This window comes from Vanacampus margaritifer, chromosome 7 (genome assembly GCF_051991255.1).
Source record: "Vanacampus margaritifer isolate UIUO_Vmar chromosome 7, RoL_Vmar_1.0, whole genome shotgun sequence".
In the NCBI taxonomy this organism is placed as follows: Eukaryota; Metazoa; Chordata; class Actinopteri; order Syngnathiformes; family Syngnathidae; genus Vanacampus; species Vanacampus margaritifer.
The window spans coordinates 10,451,762-10,466,752 of NC_135438.1; the positions used below are offsets into that span (position 1 = coordinate 10,451,762).

At 39.6% G+C, this 14,991-nt stretch overlaps 1 protein-coding gene across 3 annotated transcripts in view; it reads left to right on the plus strand.

The window, feature by feature from the left end:
* Nucleotides 1-14,898, plus strand: part of atf7ip (activating transcription factor 7 interacting protein) — a 31,574-nt gene extending 16,676 nt beyond the window's left edge. For 2 of the 3 annotated variants that reach the window (XM_077569732.1, XM_077569731.1), the window contains exons 2-13: nucleotides 1,546-2,046; nucleotides 2,125-2,500; nucleotides 6,160-6,338; nucleotides 6,506-6,643; nucleotides 7,193-7,264; nucleotides 7,365-7,483; nucleotides 9,008-9,075; nucleotides 10,279-10,920; nucleotides 12,163-12,267; nucleotides 12,346-12,420; nucleotides 13,095-13,174; nucleotides 13,999-14,898. In XM_077569732.1, the coding sequence (XP_077425858.1) occupies nucleotides 1,552-2,046; nucleotides 2,125-2,500; nucleotides 6,160-6,338; nucleotides 6,506-6,643; nucleotides 7,193-7,264; nucleotides 7,365-7,483; nucleotides 9,008-9,075; nucleotides 10,279-10,920; nucleotides 12,163-12,267; nucleotides 12,346-12,420; nucleotides 13,095-13,174; nucleotides 13,999-14,454 (2,805 nt within the window). In that variant the 5' untranslated portion in view covers nucleotides 1,546-1,551 and the 3' untranslated portion in view covers nucleotides 14,455-14,898. Of the gene's footprint in view, nucleotides 1-1,062; nucleotides 1,085-1,545; nucleotides 2,047-2,124; nucleotides 2,501-6,159; nucleotides 6,339-6,505; nucleotides 6,644-7,192; nucleotides 7,265-7,364; nucleotides 7,484-9,007; nucleotides 9,076-10,278; nucleotides 10,921-12,162; nucleotides 12,268-12,345; nucleotides 12,421-13,094; nucleotides 13,175-13,998 lie in introns of those variants that run through there. The other variant, XM_077569734.1, reaches the window with a different exon arrangement.
* Nucleotides 14,899-14,991: the final 93 nt, after the last annotated feature.

Genomic DNA, 14,991 nt, shown 5'->3' on the forward strand with positions numbered 1-14,991 from the left:
CCTTGGGCAAAACAATGAGAAACAACGCTAAATCCAAGTTTGGGAAATCTGGCACAGCAAAATGGACAAAAAATGGAAGCCGATGATCTTGATTTGGTAACATACTTACATTAAGTATATAGCTAGCGAAACGATTAAACCATAACAGCGTTTCTGAGGTTACTGGAAAGAGTCTCAATCTTTCTTCTTCTATTTCTTCTTCTTTTTTCTAATAGATTTGGAATACAATATACTTGCATTTTATGCTCAATTAATGTGAGCAAGTGCATTTACTTAAGTGCCCTACATTTTTACTGAATGTTGTCGCTGCAACCCGATGCCTCCGACATGGAACCTCTTTCAGCTAGCTAGTGAGAGTTGTGCCTGGCAGCAAACAGCAGAGCCAACGGCCATTTTGAGTTACTGCACTGAATCCTGGTGCAGAAAATGAAGCCGCTGGGTGGGGGAGGGGGATATTGAGCTCTGCGCAGTGTGCGCCGACGTTGGAATGTTGCGGTAATCTTGTTTGTAGTTCACACCGCTCCTTACTTGTTTATGCTGTATTTAATACGTTGCTGGGGTTTACCTTGATGTTTTAGTTTAGAGCCACTGCAGGAAGACTTTGTCATTAATGAACAATGTGCGTATGCACAAGCATCTCATCTGATGAAGTCATCGATCAGTAATATTCAGTGGGAATTTCACGTTTCTCACAATCTTTATAGACTTAGTTTGGCTGTGTTTTCTATTCATGTGGCCTTAAAATATATATAATGTTTTAAGAATTCTATATGCATTTTCAGTGTATATAGTTCCCATATACACATATAAATCACTTTAAAATCTCAGATGGAGCCATTTTGTGGAAATGAAAGTAACATAGTTGAATGCTGTTAAAGCTGTTAAACAACACTCTAAACTACGGAAACTCTTCCAGGTTTTGCATAACCTCTGTACTGCTGCCGGAGACCAGCCTCAATTCATACGCTCTGATTGGCTGAGGATTGAACCAATAGGAAAGTAGGGGGGATGGGAGGAAGGTTAGGTTGCTGCAGCTTGTTGTTAGCTTCAGTGTCATTTGTGTTCGTCAGATGTCGGGCCAAAGGTAAACATAGACTTTTTAGAATTTTAATTTGGAGTAGGAATGATTTGATCAGAAAGGCTCTTTCTGGATCACGGAATCCCACCTTAACTGTGGCCATGTTCCACCGAAAATACATAGTTCTGTGTGTGTGTTTGGGATGGGGGGAGGGGTTAGATTATTATTTAAGAATTTTTAAGAGAATTGCTTGGGGGTGGGGGGGGAGCTATGGGTTCACCGGTTGGAAAGCAAATCTGGGGCAGAAATTTCTGGAAAAAGACAACCATGGCATCCACAGGGATCTAGAGGGCCCTCTAGTGTTTCTTTTCAGATGCTACAACCATTATATTCAAACACAGAGTGTAATGATAACCACAGACACTCAAGGCGGAAAGATTATGCACCGGCCCTCCCATTAACCACTTAGCTTTTATAAACCCTGAAAGGCTCACCATGGTCTCTAATATCTCCTTGTCACTCCACAGGTAGCAATGGAAGTTGTTGTGACGGAGGAGAAGAAGAAAATCTTCCGTGCCAGGAAAACCATGAAGATCAGTGATCGCCAGCAACTGGAATCTCTTCATGGCACTCTGTTGACTGCAGCGAGTTCGTCTGAACCGTCTCCGCCGCCGCCTCTAATGAACGGCTCGCACAGAGAGGATGGACAAAAGGACGCGGAGCAAAACAGCCACCAGGACTCAAACTCCCCCATTGCTACATCACCCGCATCTATGACCTCTCTGAGCTCTCCTGCACCATTCCTCTCGCTCAATCTCTCCCCATCGCCCGTACCCTCGCAAAGTCCAAAAGAAAAGGAGGAATCCCTTTCAGGCCCTTCGTCGCCATTCCTAGATATAAACTTTGAACAGAAAAAGGAGGAGGAAAAGACTAGCTTACCATCATCCTCGTCGAAGGACACCTCTGAACCAGAAGCAAAGGAATCCAAAGAACCGCAGGAGTGCACCAATGTGTTGGAAAAGCCCGAGGTAATGACCTGAGTCAATGTTGAGTTGGTTCAAGTGATTGAAGTTTAAATAGGAATAACTTAAATTCTCTTCTTTTAGGAGGACCAAACCACAACAGAGGACAAAGCTAACGATTCCATTAAGGACTCTGCTAAAGAACCAGTTTCTTCTTTGGCTCCAGTATCTGATGATGGCACCGTCCCAATGGAAATGGACACTACAGAGGCCAAGGACACGGCCCAAATAAAGTCTTCTAGTTCCAACTCCTCCATTCCTTCGCCTTCTGCCTCTGTGGATATAAACCTGGGAAAGGACATAGAGAAAGGTAGTGGCAAAGATCAGACTAAGAAAGGCTTGCTAAAACAAGAAAAGATGGAGGTTACCGTTGTTAAAGTGGAGGCCAAAAAAGACAAAATGGACAGAGGGCAGACTTCAAATCCATTGCGCCCATCGTCCACTCCACCTTCGGATACAGGTAAGAGGCACTGGCAATCACTTCACATTTAAGATTAGGACCAAAAGCTCTCAAAACTGTACATACCTAATAAAATGTAGCAACATTTCCTTCAGCTTTACTTTATTCATGTCAATCTCGTTCTCAGGTAGAGGTTGGTATAAGGCAGATGACAAGGAAATGTGCAAGAGGAATTAATTTTTTATTTTTTAATGTTTGCATTTTGTCTGAAATGGACCAGCAAGGCAGCATTTGCATTGGCCCATTATGAACAAAATCTGCTTGAAGGATAGCGAGTCCCAACTGGTTTTCTCTTCTAATAGTTAAAAGTTCATGGGAGAGATGGTGGTTTTAAAATAGGCTTTGCACTCATATGTATATTGCAGTGGCAGTGATAAGGATATAAGGTAGTCTAAGTTATGAAATATTTTTAATTTATCATTGTGACCTAATATAATGAAGATCAAACTAGTTATTGACTAGTGACTAGTCCAAGGTTTAGTCTGCCTCTTGCCTAAAGTCAGCTAGATCTAGGCTCCTGCTTCCCTGAAAAGGATAAGCCCAGACCTGTCAACATATATGCATTTTTCTGCTCAAACTACACTAGTATGATTTATATATTATCTCTTTGACTGCCAGACGTTTTCAGAAACGGGTTGTCCCCAGTGCCAGCCGATTTTAAGCATTTTGACTGATCTTTCAAGGTCCATAGAAAATTATGTGTTTGGACTATGGAAACACACATACTACCAAATGAAAGATTGGACTCTCATCTTTCATCAGAAAAAAAAGTTTGTTTCTACCTTATTCCATTTTTGAGTAATCAACAATAGAAAATGGTTAGTTTCACCTCTGTTTTGAAACAAACGTCTTTTAACGTCTTTGGCACTACGCCGTAGGATTTTACTAAACGTTATTTAACGTTTTTGGCAGTCAAAGAGTTATATATATTATATTGTGCACATGTAGTATTTAGTCCGACAGGGAAGTGACATCTCTGTCTGATTCACAGCAGCATAGTTTGCTGAGTTCTCATTGGTTAAATCTCATTTATTTACCCCTCTGTTTACCTTTTAGTTGGTTTCCCCACCAGGGATACCGTTGAAAATTTAAAGAGAAGAACAGGAGAGCAAGAGGAGTGAAATTTTGGAGAAGTGAGGCATTTGCTCCTCAACATTCGCTCCTTATGCATGTGCCATATATTAATAGTCTCAATTGCTGAATTATTACTACCACAGCACATGCTCACTTTATGCTTTGTTTCAAGGGTAATTTAATTAAATCCAAATATGATCAACACTGTTACTCTTCATAACTCTACATATTTATAGTGACCTGTAAATATGTGTGTAAGTTATTTCAGCATTAAATATTGTCCAAAATAAAAGTTATTCAGCAAAGAATGGCAAAACCAAAAGATTAGCAGGTTTAATTGTATGTCTGGCTCCATTTGCGATCTATTTGCTCTGATGCAACTACTTTAATATGCCACTGTCGAGGGGCTAAAACATTTCTGTAAAAGAAGCAATGGTTCCTCGATTATAGTTCCTGGAACCTCCCCGATACCCGCCCCTTGATTCACATTTAAGAACATTGAGATGTAATATGGAACATGGCAGTGTGAGAACAACTTCCGGGTCATGGTCAATACATTGAGTGCCCTCTTTTCACGTTGCAGTTGGGAAAAAATGACATCCACTCATTATCAAGGTCTCAAATGTCACATTCTAAATGAATGCTGCATCCAGACTGGACAGCCTCACTTCTTTTTGCTTCACCATTGTTGTGTGACATCAGATGTATTCATCTTGGTATAGTGTGATTACATCCAATGGACAAAATACATCCATGCATTAGCTGAACTGCTTATCCTCAGTGATGCAATTTGTTTTGTTCTGCCTTTTGTCCAGAGAATGTCATCCAGCTCAATTAAAAGCATTTTTATTTTACAAAATCTCTTTAACTTGGCAAGTTGGTTGCTATGATGGTCTTCCTAATGGTTCATTACCAACAACAAATCCTTCAAATGCATGCAGTAGACATGAATTCTCATGAAAATTTGTTGCAAATAAGTAGGGCTGCAACTAACGATAATGTCGATTTATTTTGTTGATTGAGGTATCGGATTTCAAAAAAAGTTTTAATTTCCATTCTTTTATTGAAGAACAGTGCATTGTTTCCTAATGGATAGTTCAGAAATATGTACACAAATGTATGATTCACTTCCTAGTCTGGTCCGTAACATGTCAGAAAATTGGCATAATTATTTTCCAAAGTACGATACGATACGATACGATACGATACGATACGATACGATACGATACGATACGATATACTTTTATTTTCCCCGTGGGGAACTTTTTCCTGGACTCCGTCCAGCTGCAGTTTACAGTAAAGAGAAACAACAGAATAGAAAGAGATAAAAAATGAATTAAATAAATAAGAAGTGCAGCAATAAGTAGAAGACTTCACAGAAGTATACATGTGTAGAGAAATACATTGCACACACCCATATACACGCTCCAATATATATATATATATATATATATATATATATATATATATATGTATGTATATATATATATATATATATATATATATACCCACACACATGAGTATGTACACAACACAACACAACATTGCACCATATATCTTATTGCACTGAGTTAATGTTAATGTTAATGTTAATGTTAATGTCGGTTGTTAAGCAGTTTGATGGATGTCGGCAGGAATGAGTTTTTGTAGCGGTTCAGCCTGGTTCTGGGGGCCCTGAATCTCCTGCCGGAAGGGTTCACATTCATCTCCTTCAGTTTACCCAAAAGCAGGTGCGGCTGCATTGTGTTGAACGCTGAGCTAAAGTCATCGAACAACACACGTGCATAAGCTTTCGGGCCGTCTAGGTGTTTGCTGACCAGATGTGTGATGCTATTGATAGCATCGTCAGTGCCGCGACCCCGCTTGTCGGCAAACTGAAGGGAGTCTTAAGTGTGCATCCACCTCCCCCCTGAGCCGAGTCACCATCAGCCTCTCGAAACACTTCATAACAATGGAAATTAGAGACACAGGTCTGAAGTCATTATTGACCACAGGACATTGTTTTTTAGGAACCGGGGTGATTACTGATTTTTTTCCAGAGACTGGGAATGGAGTGTGAGTCCACAGGTCTCTGGAAGATGGGCTGCCATGCCGCTGTAAAAAAAAGTAAAAGCAGTGTTGGCAAATGTCTTATTTAAAATCCTACATCTACTTTCATGGGCGGATGACAGAAATCTTAGAATATTCACTTTTGAGGGACTGAAATTGAATGGCAATTTCATATTAAAGGTATCTGAACCCTGAATCGATGATCAAATTATATATCGATGAATTTGATAATTGATTAGTTGTTGATTAATCATTCAACCAAAATTTGTATTTGAATGATTTGTTTTTTGATGTTACTTAAAAAAAGGAAGCAGAAGGTTTTTTAGCAGCAGCAAGGTATATTTTGTTTAACAACGTTGACCTTTATCCAGATCACCCTGTCATAGAAAATTAGGCAGTAACATAAAAATGGGTGCTGTTATCTATGTTGGTAAAGTTTCAACTTCGGTTGCCTTGACTAGACCTTGTTTAAAAAATACTATGTGATTAATTAAAATGCATACTGTATCTTCAACCTGTCTTTGTTTCTCAAACAGTGTCAGAGGAAAAGAACTGTACTTCTGGAATCAAGCGCACTTTATCAGAGGGCTTTGACAAAGAGGGGCAGACTATAAAACGGGAGGGGAAGAGACCAAAGCTGGAACAAGGAGAGTTGGAAGCTCAGTTGGAACTCAAAATCACTGCAAAAGCTGGCAGCCATCATAAGCTTGAGCAGGTAAGCGTGCAACTCTACTTTATTTCCGAAGTGGTTGGGACACTAGGACTCCAATCACTTCATAATTGTTTTCGCTGTTGTCAATGCCATGATTTCTATAGCATCACCTTAGCTTCAAATGTAAGTATTTTTCATGACTAAATGATGTATCTCCTTTACACTCTTAGATTGTGCAGCGGATAGTGGGTGAACGGTTGAGGGACTTTGAGATGACAATTTTTGAGAAGGATTTCCAAGAGTTGAAGGGCAGAGTTGACAAGATCGACTGCGCCACAAAGCACCAAATGGCCATTAACGCTATCCAAGTAAGTTTAAGATAATGGATTTATATAAACCAACGGTTCTCAACTTTTGTCACCCTGGGACCTGCATTTCCCCGCAAAATAATAATGTAAAATATCAACACATGTTTATAGAAGTTAAGAAAAATACAGATTTTTTTTAAGGGTTTGAAAACATGTTATGTTTTACGTGTTGAAAGTGCATTTCAGAGTGCATTAAGAACATGTGTGTGCATAAAAATGAACAAAGTAAAATTATGTTAAAAAAATTCTCAGTATTTCTCACGGTACATCACTAGCATAGATAGTTGAACAAACATACATTATTTGTTGGAGATCATTTTGTGATCAATTATGTGAAATTTTATAATTCCCCACGATACAACTGATAATATCTCATGGCACACTGGTTGGGAATTTATACTATTAAAAACTCCAATTCCATTTGTGCTTGCTTTTTCTGCATCAAGACAATTACAGGAGAGGTCCTGCCAGACATTGTGTGCTGCACATGTACCCAAAAAAATGAATATGATTACTAGCACATCTTAAGATCTTCTTCCTCCTTCTCAGGCCAAGATAGCACGACTGTCAAAGAAGTTTGGGGAAGCCAATCAGGCATCCGAGAACAAAAGAAAACAGGAGGCAAGTGATAGCTTTCATACTTGCTGGAAAATTTGCATCTGTGTAAGTGAGTGTTGAGGTGTGGAAGTATTCACAGTGTGCGTTGTCTCAATTTTTGTAGGCATTTGCTGCTTCTAATGCTATGGCTGCTGCTGCTGCTGCCGCCGCCACTGCATCTGTTGCCGCCGCTGCCAGCGTCACCAAGATGTCACCCGTTGTAACCACCCCTCAAATTCAACGGTAAAGTGTCCATGTGGAGATTAAGTTCTTATTCCAGCCAACCATTTATATATAATTTTTTTTATTTTTATTTTATTTTTTACAATTAAGGTTATTGGTTTGACAATGTAGTTTTTAAAAAAATAATTCAATCAACTTTGCATCAAGGGACAAAATCCAATCCTAGATTTATTTCTTCACACTTTAAACAGTACAGCAAACTACAGTGTTTGCTTAGTGAAGAAAAAAAACTGACCCGTGTATGACCGTGACAATACCGGACTGAGCTGTTCACAGTGCGAATAGTTGACCTTGTCCCGGGTTGCTATTTGCAAACTACGGAATTAGTACACAAATGGTCAGACTTGAGAATCCTTTCATCCACCAAATCCATACCATTCCATGTCCCACGTCTTCAGTTTTTCAGGATCAGCTTAAAACGTAAAACTTGATTTCTTCTGACTGGTTTTGGACACGCATTGTCCAGGTCTGTGTTAGACCCCTGCTTGGGTTCTGGTCCTAAGTCTTGTGACGTTCTACAATATCACGCCTGAGCCTTTCGCCGGGCCGTGAGGAGTGTAGTTACAACTGCTCCTCTCCTTCCAACAGCGTGATCCGTCGGCAGGCAGTAGAGCGTCAGCCCGAGATGCCCAGACAGCAAGTGGCGCTCAGTGACGGGAAGACTCCTGCGCACTATGGCCAGAAGAAGGGAAAAGAAGAAAGGGAGCAGAGAAAAGAAAAAGAAATGCCACGGAACACTGGCATGGCAAAATATCTGGCCGAATACAATGAAGGAAAATGCATAGCGGACATTAAACTCCGCCTACTACCTGCTCACTTGGAGAAAGTTTTGTACCAGCACTCCAAAAGAAATAGGGACAATCACCGGCCTGACCATTACGCCTCTTACATATTTCGACACTTAGTCCCTTATGAAATGTACTGCAACTGGGTGGAGAAGGTCAACTATGTGGGCTTAATGGAAAAGCAGGCACTGCCCAAGAACTTAAGAAGGACTATGAGGACGTATATTGAGCGTAGATTCCCGGGCTTGCCCAGTGGCTGCTGGAGAGAGATTCATGACTTTATCAATGAAATACTGCGAGTGAAGAGGAGACCTGAATTCTTCCAAAAATTTGAGCAAAAAAATGACTTTTTATTTTAACAGCCGTGTTAAAGGAACAGAAGCTTACTGGGACAATCGTCATTGTGGCGCATATTGTTTTGTCATTGCACTACAGTAGATTCTCAACACTGTACGTAAAAAAACATTTCATTTTAAAAAGGATTTAGAAATCCTTGGTGATTCACATATACTGTTTGTGGAACTGTCGGCATACTTGAAAAGACAAAACTGACATGCCGACTAATAGTGACAATTAAGGTATTTGCTTTAGTTTTTAAAATGAAGCTGTTGAATCGTTATTCAAAAATGGCTTAATAAAGACCAGTAAAATGAACCTCAATGTGGTCAGTTGTTCCTGATGTGGGCGGTTCGGTCTCCTTGAGACCTCTCAACTCAAAGCAGAAATTCTCTCTAAACAGGCCAGTCCGGACACCCATCGAGGTGAAGCAGATCCCAACAGCAGCTGTTACTTTACCTCACACTGCTGGTGAGTTGCACCGTCACTCTTCTTTCACTGCAACAAGAAGAAGACAGTGAATCATTGTTAATGAAGTTACGCAAAGAACAAAAGCCCTTTGAATAATAACGTACTTGCGGCTTCTGCTCAATAAATTAGGATATTAAGTACATTTGTTTCAGTAGTGCAATTCAAAAAGTCAATATTATATATAAATATTATACAGTTTAATCAAATATGAAATTTTTTACAAATCAGATTAATCATATCTTAGAATTTTGATTAATCGCTTAATTAAAAAGACTTTTTATCAACATTTTTTGCCTGCCCAATTTAAAGAGCACCTGTTATGTGTTAATTCTTTCAACATTTAATGTTATCAGGACGTCTTTGACATTGTTTGATCCACTGCACACGCTCATCCGCCTCTTTTTCTAATCAGTTAATACAAATACAAATACAAAAAATATATATATTCTGAATGTCATACGCGAACATTTATTCAATGCCTAACTTTAATGCATGTAGTTATGTTTATTGCTTAAACACAACCTTTGCTACCTTTAACGTCACCATCGGCTGTCAGCTAAAGGATCATCCGCGGTCGAATTTAATAGTGTGATTAATCTGCGTTAATACATGATTAATGCAATAACTTTTGGTGATTAATTAGTTAATGGATTAACTTTGACAGATAATTTTTTAAAATCGTAATTAATCAGATGAATTCAATAGTTAACTCATGATTAATCGCAAATTTTGTATCTGTTCTAAATGTACAATAGAATGTTTTTTATACTCTTGCTAACATAAAAGTAACAAAAAATTAACTAATAGAAATACGACTGCATCATTTAGTCACTGATACAGTCATTTCATAATTCATAATTAAAACTAAAAGTTATGAACTGTACTTTAAAAAACGAGTGTGATATTGATTTGTGTTGAGGTCATATTTCTGCCACTAGATGGCATAATTGCATTTGAAAGACATTGGTGACAGCTTAGTGCATTGTTCTTGTCATATTAAGACATGAACATAAACATAAAGTAACTTGTGAAATTCTGCACATTTTTAAAATTGTAAAATACAACTTGACCCCAGTCTCCACAAATATATGCGTTATTATTAAATTTATTACTGCTAAATTTTGACGTGGACGTGTTTGCGGCATATATGAACACAGTTCATTGGCAGTCGCTGTAATGGTTTGATTGTCTTCTATTTTTCAGCAAAATCCGGCCCACTTGTTCCAACCCCTGTCTCCACCGCGACAGCCATAGTTTCACAGGCCCCCATCATTAAACTGATCACCTCTTCCTCCAATGCTGTCTCCACCCTGGCTACTGGCATCACCACTCAGAGTCCTACAGGCACGTTGTTGCTGAAAACGGCGCCCACGGGTGGTATGATGGCTGGACAGCCACTCATCATACAACTGCCTGTATCGATGACCAATGGTCAGGCAGGAACGCTGGTCAACTTCCCCGTGTCCTCTTTGCCCACGGCGGGCGGCCTCAATAAGCCCAAAACCACTGCTTCCACTACTACGTTCATCATCAAGCCCGCTCCTGTCACTACCACTGCTGCAGGTTCTATTCACACCCCTATCACTGTGCCAGCACTCCAGGCTGCCTCTAGCCAGATGTCTCCGGGTCAGCTCTCACTTACCCGAGCCGTATACCAAGGCGGTGCTGGGGGGATAACTACACCCAATGCCGGAGTTTCTGTGACCCCGGCCAGGACCCTGATTTCGTCTGTGTCTGTCGCTGGAGCCATGTCTACCGCAACCTCATCTGTAACATCTGGTCCAGCAGCAACAGGTTCAGCAGCTCCAGGACCTCCACAAGGGACATCTTTGACAACTAAAACAGGTGCAGTACTTGGATTTAATATTATTTCTATCTTCATTTTTATACTTTTTGTTGGTGGTCGTTGATGCACTTTCAAAAACATGAATACAAAAAGAGAACACTCAAAAGGAGCTGTTGTAAGGCCACATCTCACACTCAGGTTCTCACATGCAGACTACACTAACCGACTTAGGCCAACCTGACTCCAACTCCTGTTGTCACTCATACAAAGCCGAACATCAAACACACAAATACAATATGTACAGTAATTACATTTTATAAAACTAATTTATCATATCTGTTATTAATTTTCGGATTACATTTTAATGCAATACAGTACTTTTTTTTTATTTTAATGAAAAACAAGAAATTCCGTTTTTTTTTTTTGTGGTAGTATAGAACAGAATAATGGCATTTCAATTCATTTCAATGGGGAAAATTAGTTAGATATGCAAGTAGATTGGGTTATGATGAGCTTGGTGCTGGAAATAATTGCTATAAACTACTCAGAGGTCAAGGAACCACTATGTGTATTTATTGGCTAATAAGAACACTGACCCTCAGAGTGTTCTTTTGAGCAGGTAACATGTTTGCATTGCGTATTCGTAATAATTCGTGAGGTCCCAAAATGTGCAAAAATTGTACATCTTTTTCTTTAATTATTATTTTTTTAAAATCACAATTAAATTCAAAATAAATTGTTTTCATTTTTATTGGGGCTCACTATGCCGTGGCACATTAATGTCCTGTGAGAAATGATCAGGTCTGAAAATTATGTATTTACTACAAATAATAATTTTTTTTTTTGTTCATCTATCCATGTCCGTGACGGGCAGAACAAGTAACTGCTCTTCTACTCAATGGGCAGAACTGATGGAGCCTGCTCAGATGTGTGGCAAAACGTCTTCCAAGACAAACTAAAACAGCCCAGATGCAATCAATTCAATGCCCCGAGAATACAATGACCTGGATGAATGAGAATATTCACAGGCATATAGCAGAAGGTACAATTAATTTGTTTTCACTTGTTGCCATCCGTGCAACAATAGCTTTCTGCTTACTACTACTTAACAGGCCCAGATTTCACACAAAGTAACTTTTTATGTTTGGTGGTGTGCGTGAGATTTTTTTTCTATTGCAAAAATGTGCCACGGCTCAATACAGGTTGCGCAACACTGTTATACTGTACAGTACATAGTGATCCACCATCCGTTTATGGTTGGTAACATATTTCTTAAGATTTTTTTCGTTCTGTCTTTGTAGACAACCAAGCCACAGCAATCACTGCAGCCAAAGCCGCTCCTCCAGTAGCACGTCCCAAAGGCGCTGTCATTGATCTTACTGAGGATGATGATGATGTGGTGCAGGGTAAGAGTTATAGGGCGTCTATGAAGTTATTTTCTACACAGGAAATTTGTATCTAACGATGTATTTTCTGCTTACCAGTGACAGCAGTGAAGGCTGCTACAGTTTCAAGTCCCTCGCTGACCCAACGTCCACAACCAGTCAGCGTTCCAAACAGTAAGTACTTCACTTTACACTCCTTCCACTTTTCTTTAGGATTCCCATACCTGATATTTTGATAATTAGGCAAAGAGCATACCTTTCTCATTAGACAAGCCCAAAACTGTGAGTCAAGGCGACTTGGGTCAGTCAAGTGCCATCCATCCATTTTTTTATTTTGCTTTTCCTCTTTAGGGTCACTGGTGAGTGGCTAACAGCTTTAACAAACTACAATTCACACCTATGGACAATTTAGACTAGAGTCTTCACTAAATCTAACATGTATCTTTTGAAATGTGGAAGGAAGTCACAATACCCAGAGAAAACCCACACAAGTACGGGGACAACATGCAATCTCCAAACAAGAAGCCGGGATTCGAACACAGAACCTTAGAACCTTGTTAATGCTTAATGATACTAATACAAACTGCACCTTAATGGGAATATTAAAAAGATTGACATGAATACTGTTCACATATAATTTATGTTCCGTAAATTGCTTTTGACTTCAAGACTTTGCCAATGCTAATATTGTTATAGCACCTCCTGCTGCTTTGGTATGTGTATGACAGCTTGCAGATCGATTTTATGTACTAACATCATTGGTGTGAACAATGATTATTTGTTTGATTATTTTAAATAAACATAAGAAATAACTATGCCCGATTGTCTCACGTGTTCTCTCTCCTCAGGCTCAGGGGCCAGATCTTCCCCACAAAGCAGCCAGAACACATCCAGCAGTAATCCGTCAGTGCAAAACCGCCCCCAACTGGTGAGAATTCAGAATTATATTATTTCGTGTTTTCTACAGTTACATCCTTAACCTGTTGAGTTTTACGTATTCATTTTTAAAACGTCAATGTCGCTGTAGATCTTCACATTTTTGGGGAAAAATAAAGTTGACTGTGAGATGCATACACACTTTTTACATGTACATTATTATCTCTATCTGGCATTAATACACTTGCACGTATCATTTTAGTAGCAGGGCACCATTAACGAAAAAAATAAAGGTGTCAATTTTTGCTGCATGCTTTGAATGTAGAAATGTAACGCTCTCTGGTGGACAATTTTTTTTAAAGATGTTTTTTTAAGCCAGTAGTCAAAATAAACAGTACATTAAAATCAGTGATGGTAGATTATAACTTGTTACCATGTGGCCAAGCATCGCTACATTTGGACCCTGCCATGGACATCACGGGCTGGTCCTTTAGGCAGGGCGCTTTACAATATGTTAATTTTCAGGCACTATCAGCCCCAAGCATTTAGAACAGATATAAAATGTGTGATTAATTGTGAGTTAACTATGGTAATCATGCGATTAATCATGATTAAAAATGGCAATCGACTGATAGCCCTCATATATAAACACTATATGCATATATGTTTGTTGTCATTGTTGTGTATACGTGTGTGTATATGCAGTAGGACGTTGTCATTAAATTTGTTGCATTAAAAACAGCATCACAAAGCATTCAATTTGAGTACAATCAATCAAGGCAGTTTTGTTCACCACATACATAACAATTCTGTTCCTCCACTTCAAGACCAAGTGGCTTGTCAAATGTCCTTATGTAAGACTTTTCTGTCTTATAGGATTCTTCAGTGAAACCCCGTACTTTAACTACTACTACGCCAGCCCGGAGCTCCAGCATAACACTACCCGCACTCCCCCTCGCACCCAACCCCACGACCCTACCAGCAGAAGCTCAGCGGACCTCGCCTCCCCAACAACCTCAGCTCAAACTGGTGCAAAGTCAAAGCGGCATAGTGCTGTCCTGGTGCGTGTCCGAAACGGATCCGTCGTGCGCGGCTGTTGAAAGCTATCACCTCTATGCCTACTACCACCAAGACAGCTCGAACAGCAATCAGCAGCATTGGAAGAAGATCGGGGAAGTGAAAGCCCTGCCTCTGCCTATGGCCTGCACCCTGACCCAGTTCCAGTTTGGGTCCACATATCATTTTGCAGTTCGAGCCAAAGACATCTATGGGCGCTTTGGCCCCTTCTGCGAACCCCAGTGCACAAATGTCATCAATCCCAGCTCAAACTGAACACCCTACAAAAATAATTTGCATTTGACTGTTCGTTACTTATTTTAGGCAATGTATGTCTTAGGAGCTCCAATATTGTGCATTGTTGACATAGAATATTTGTAAATACTTCTCAGCCGAGTTCTGACTGACTTGGAAAGTTGAAGCAGCAGACGGTGTAGTTCGGTGGTTGATGTATGTTATGTTTTTTTCTTGGTTGATACGGTTGTATATAAGTGAACTACTTCTCCACCTCCTCACGGTCCATGTCAGATAATTTATGTTATTGGTTCTTGTAAGTTACCCAGGTGTTGTTTGCTTTACTGGAGACACGATGCCAGGACTGTCTTGTCAACAGAATTGCACAAAAATGTATACATGTGTGGTTAGGAATTGAATGATAACTTTTGTAAGTTTTGTCTGGTAACCAGACTTGTGACAAACACAATAAAAGGTTTTATTAAAGCTGCCGCTTACTTCGTTTTTGGTCGTTTTTAACGGCCATTATTCATAAACGTCTGTAACCAGCATTTAATTAACTTTTAAACATACTGTACT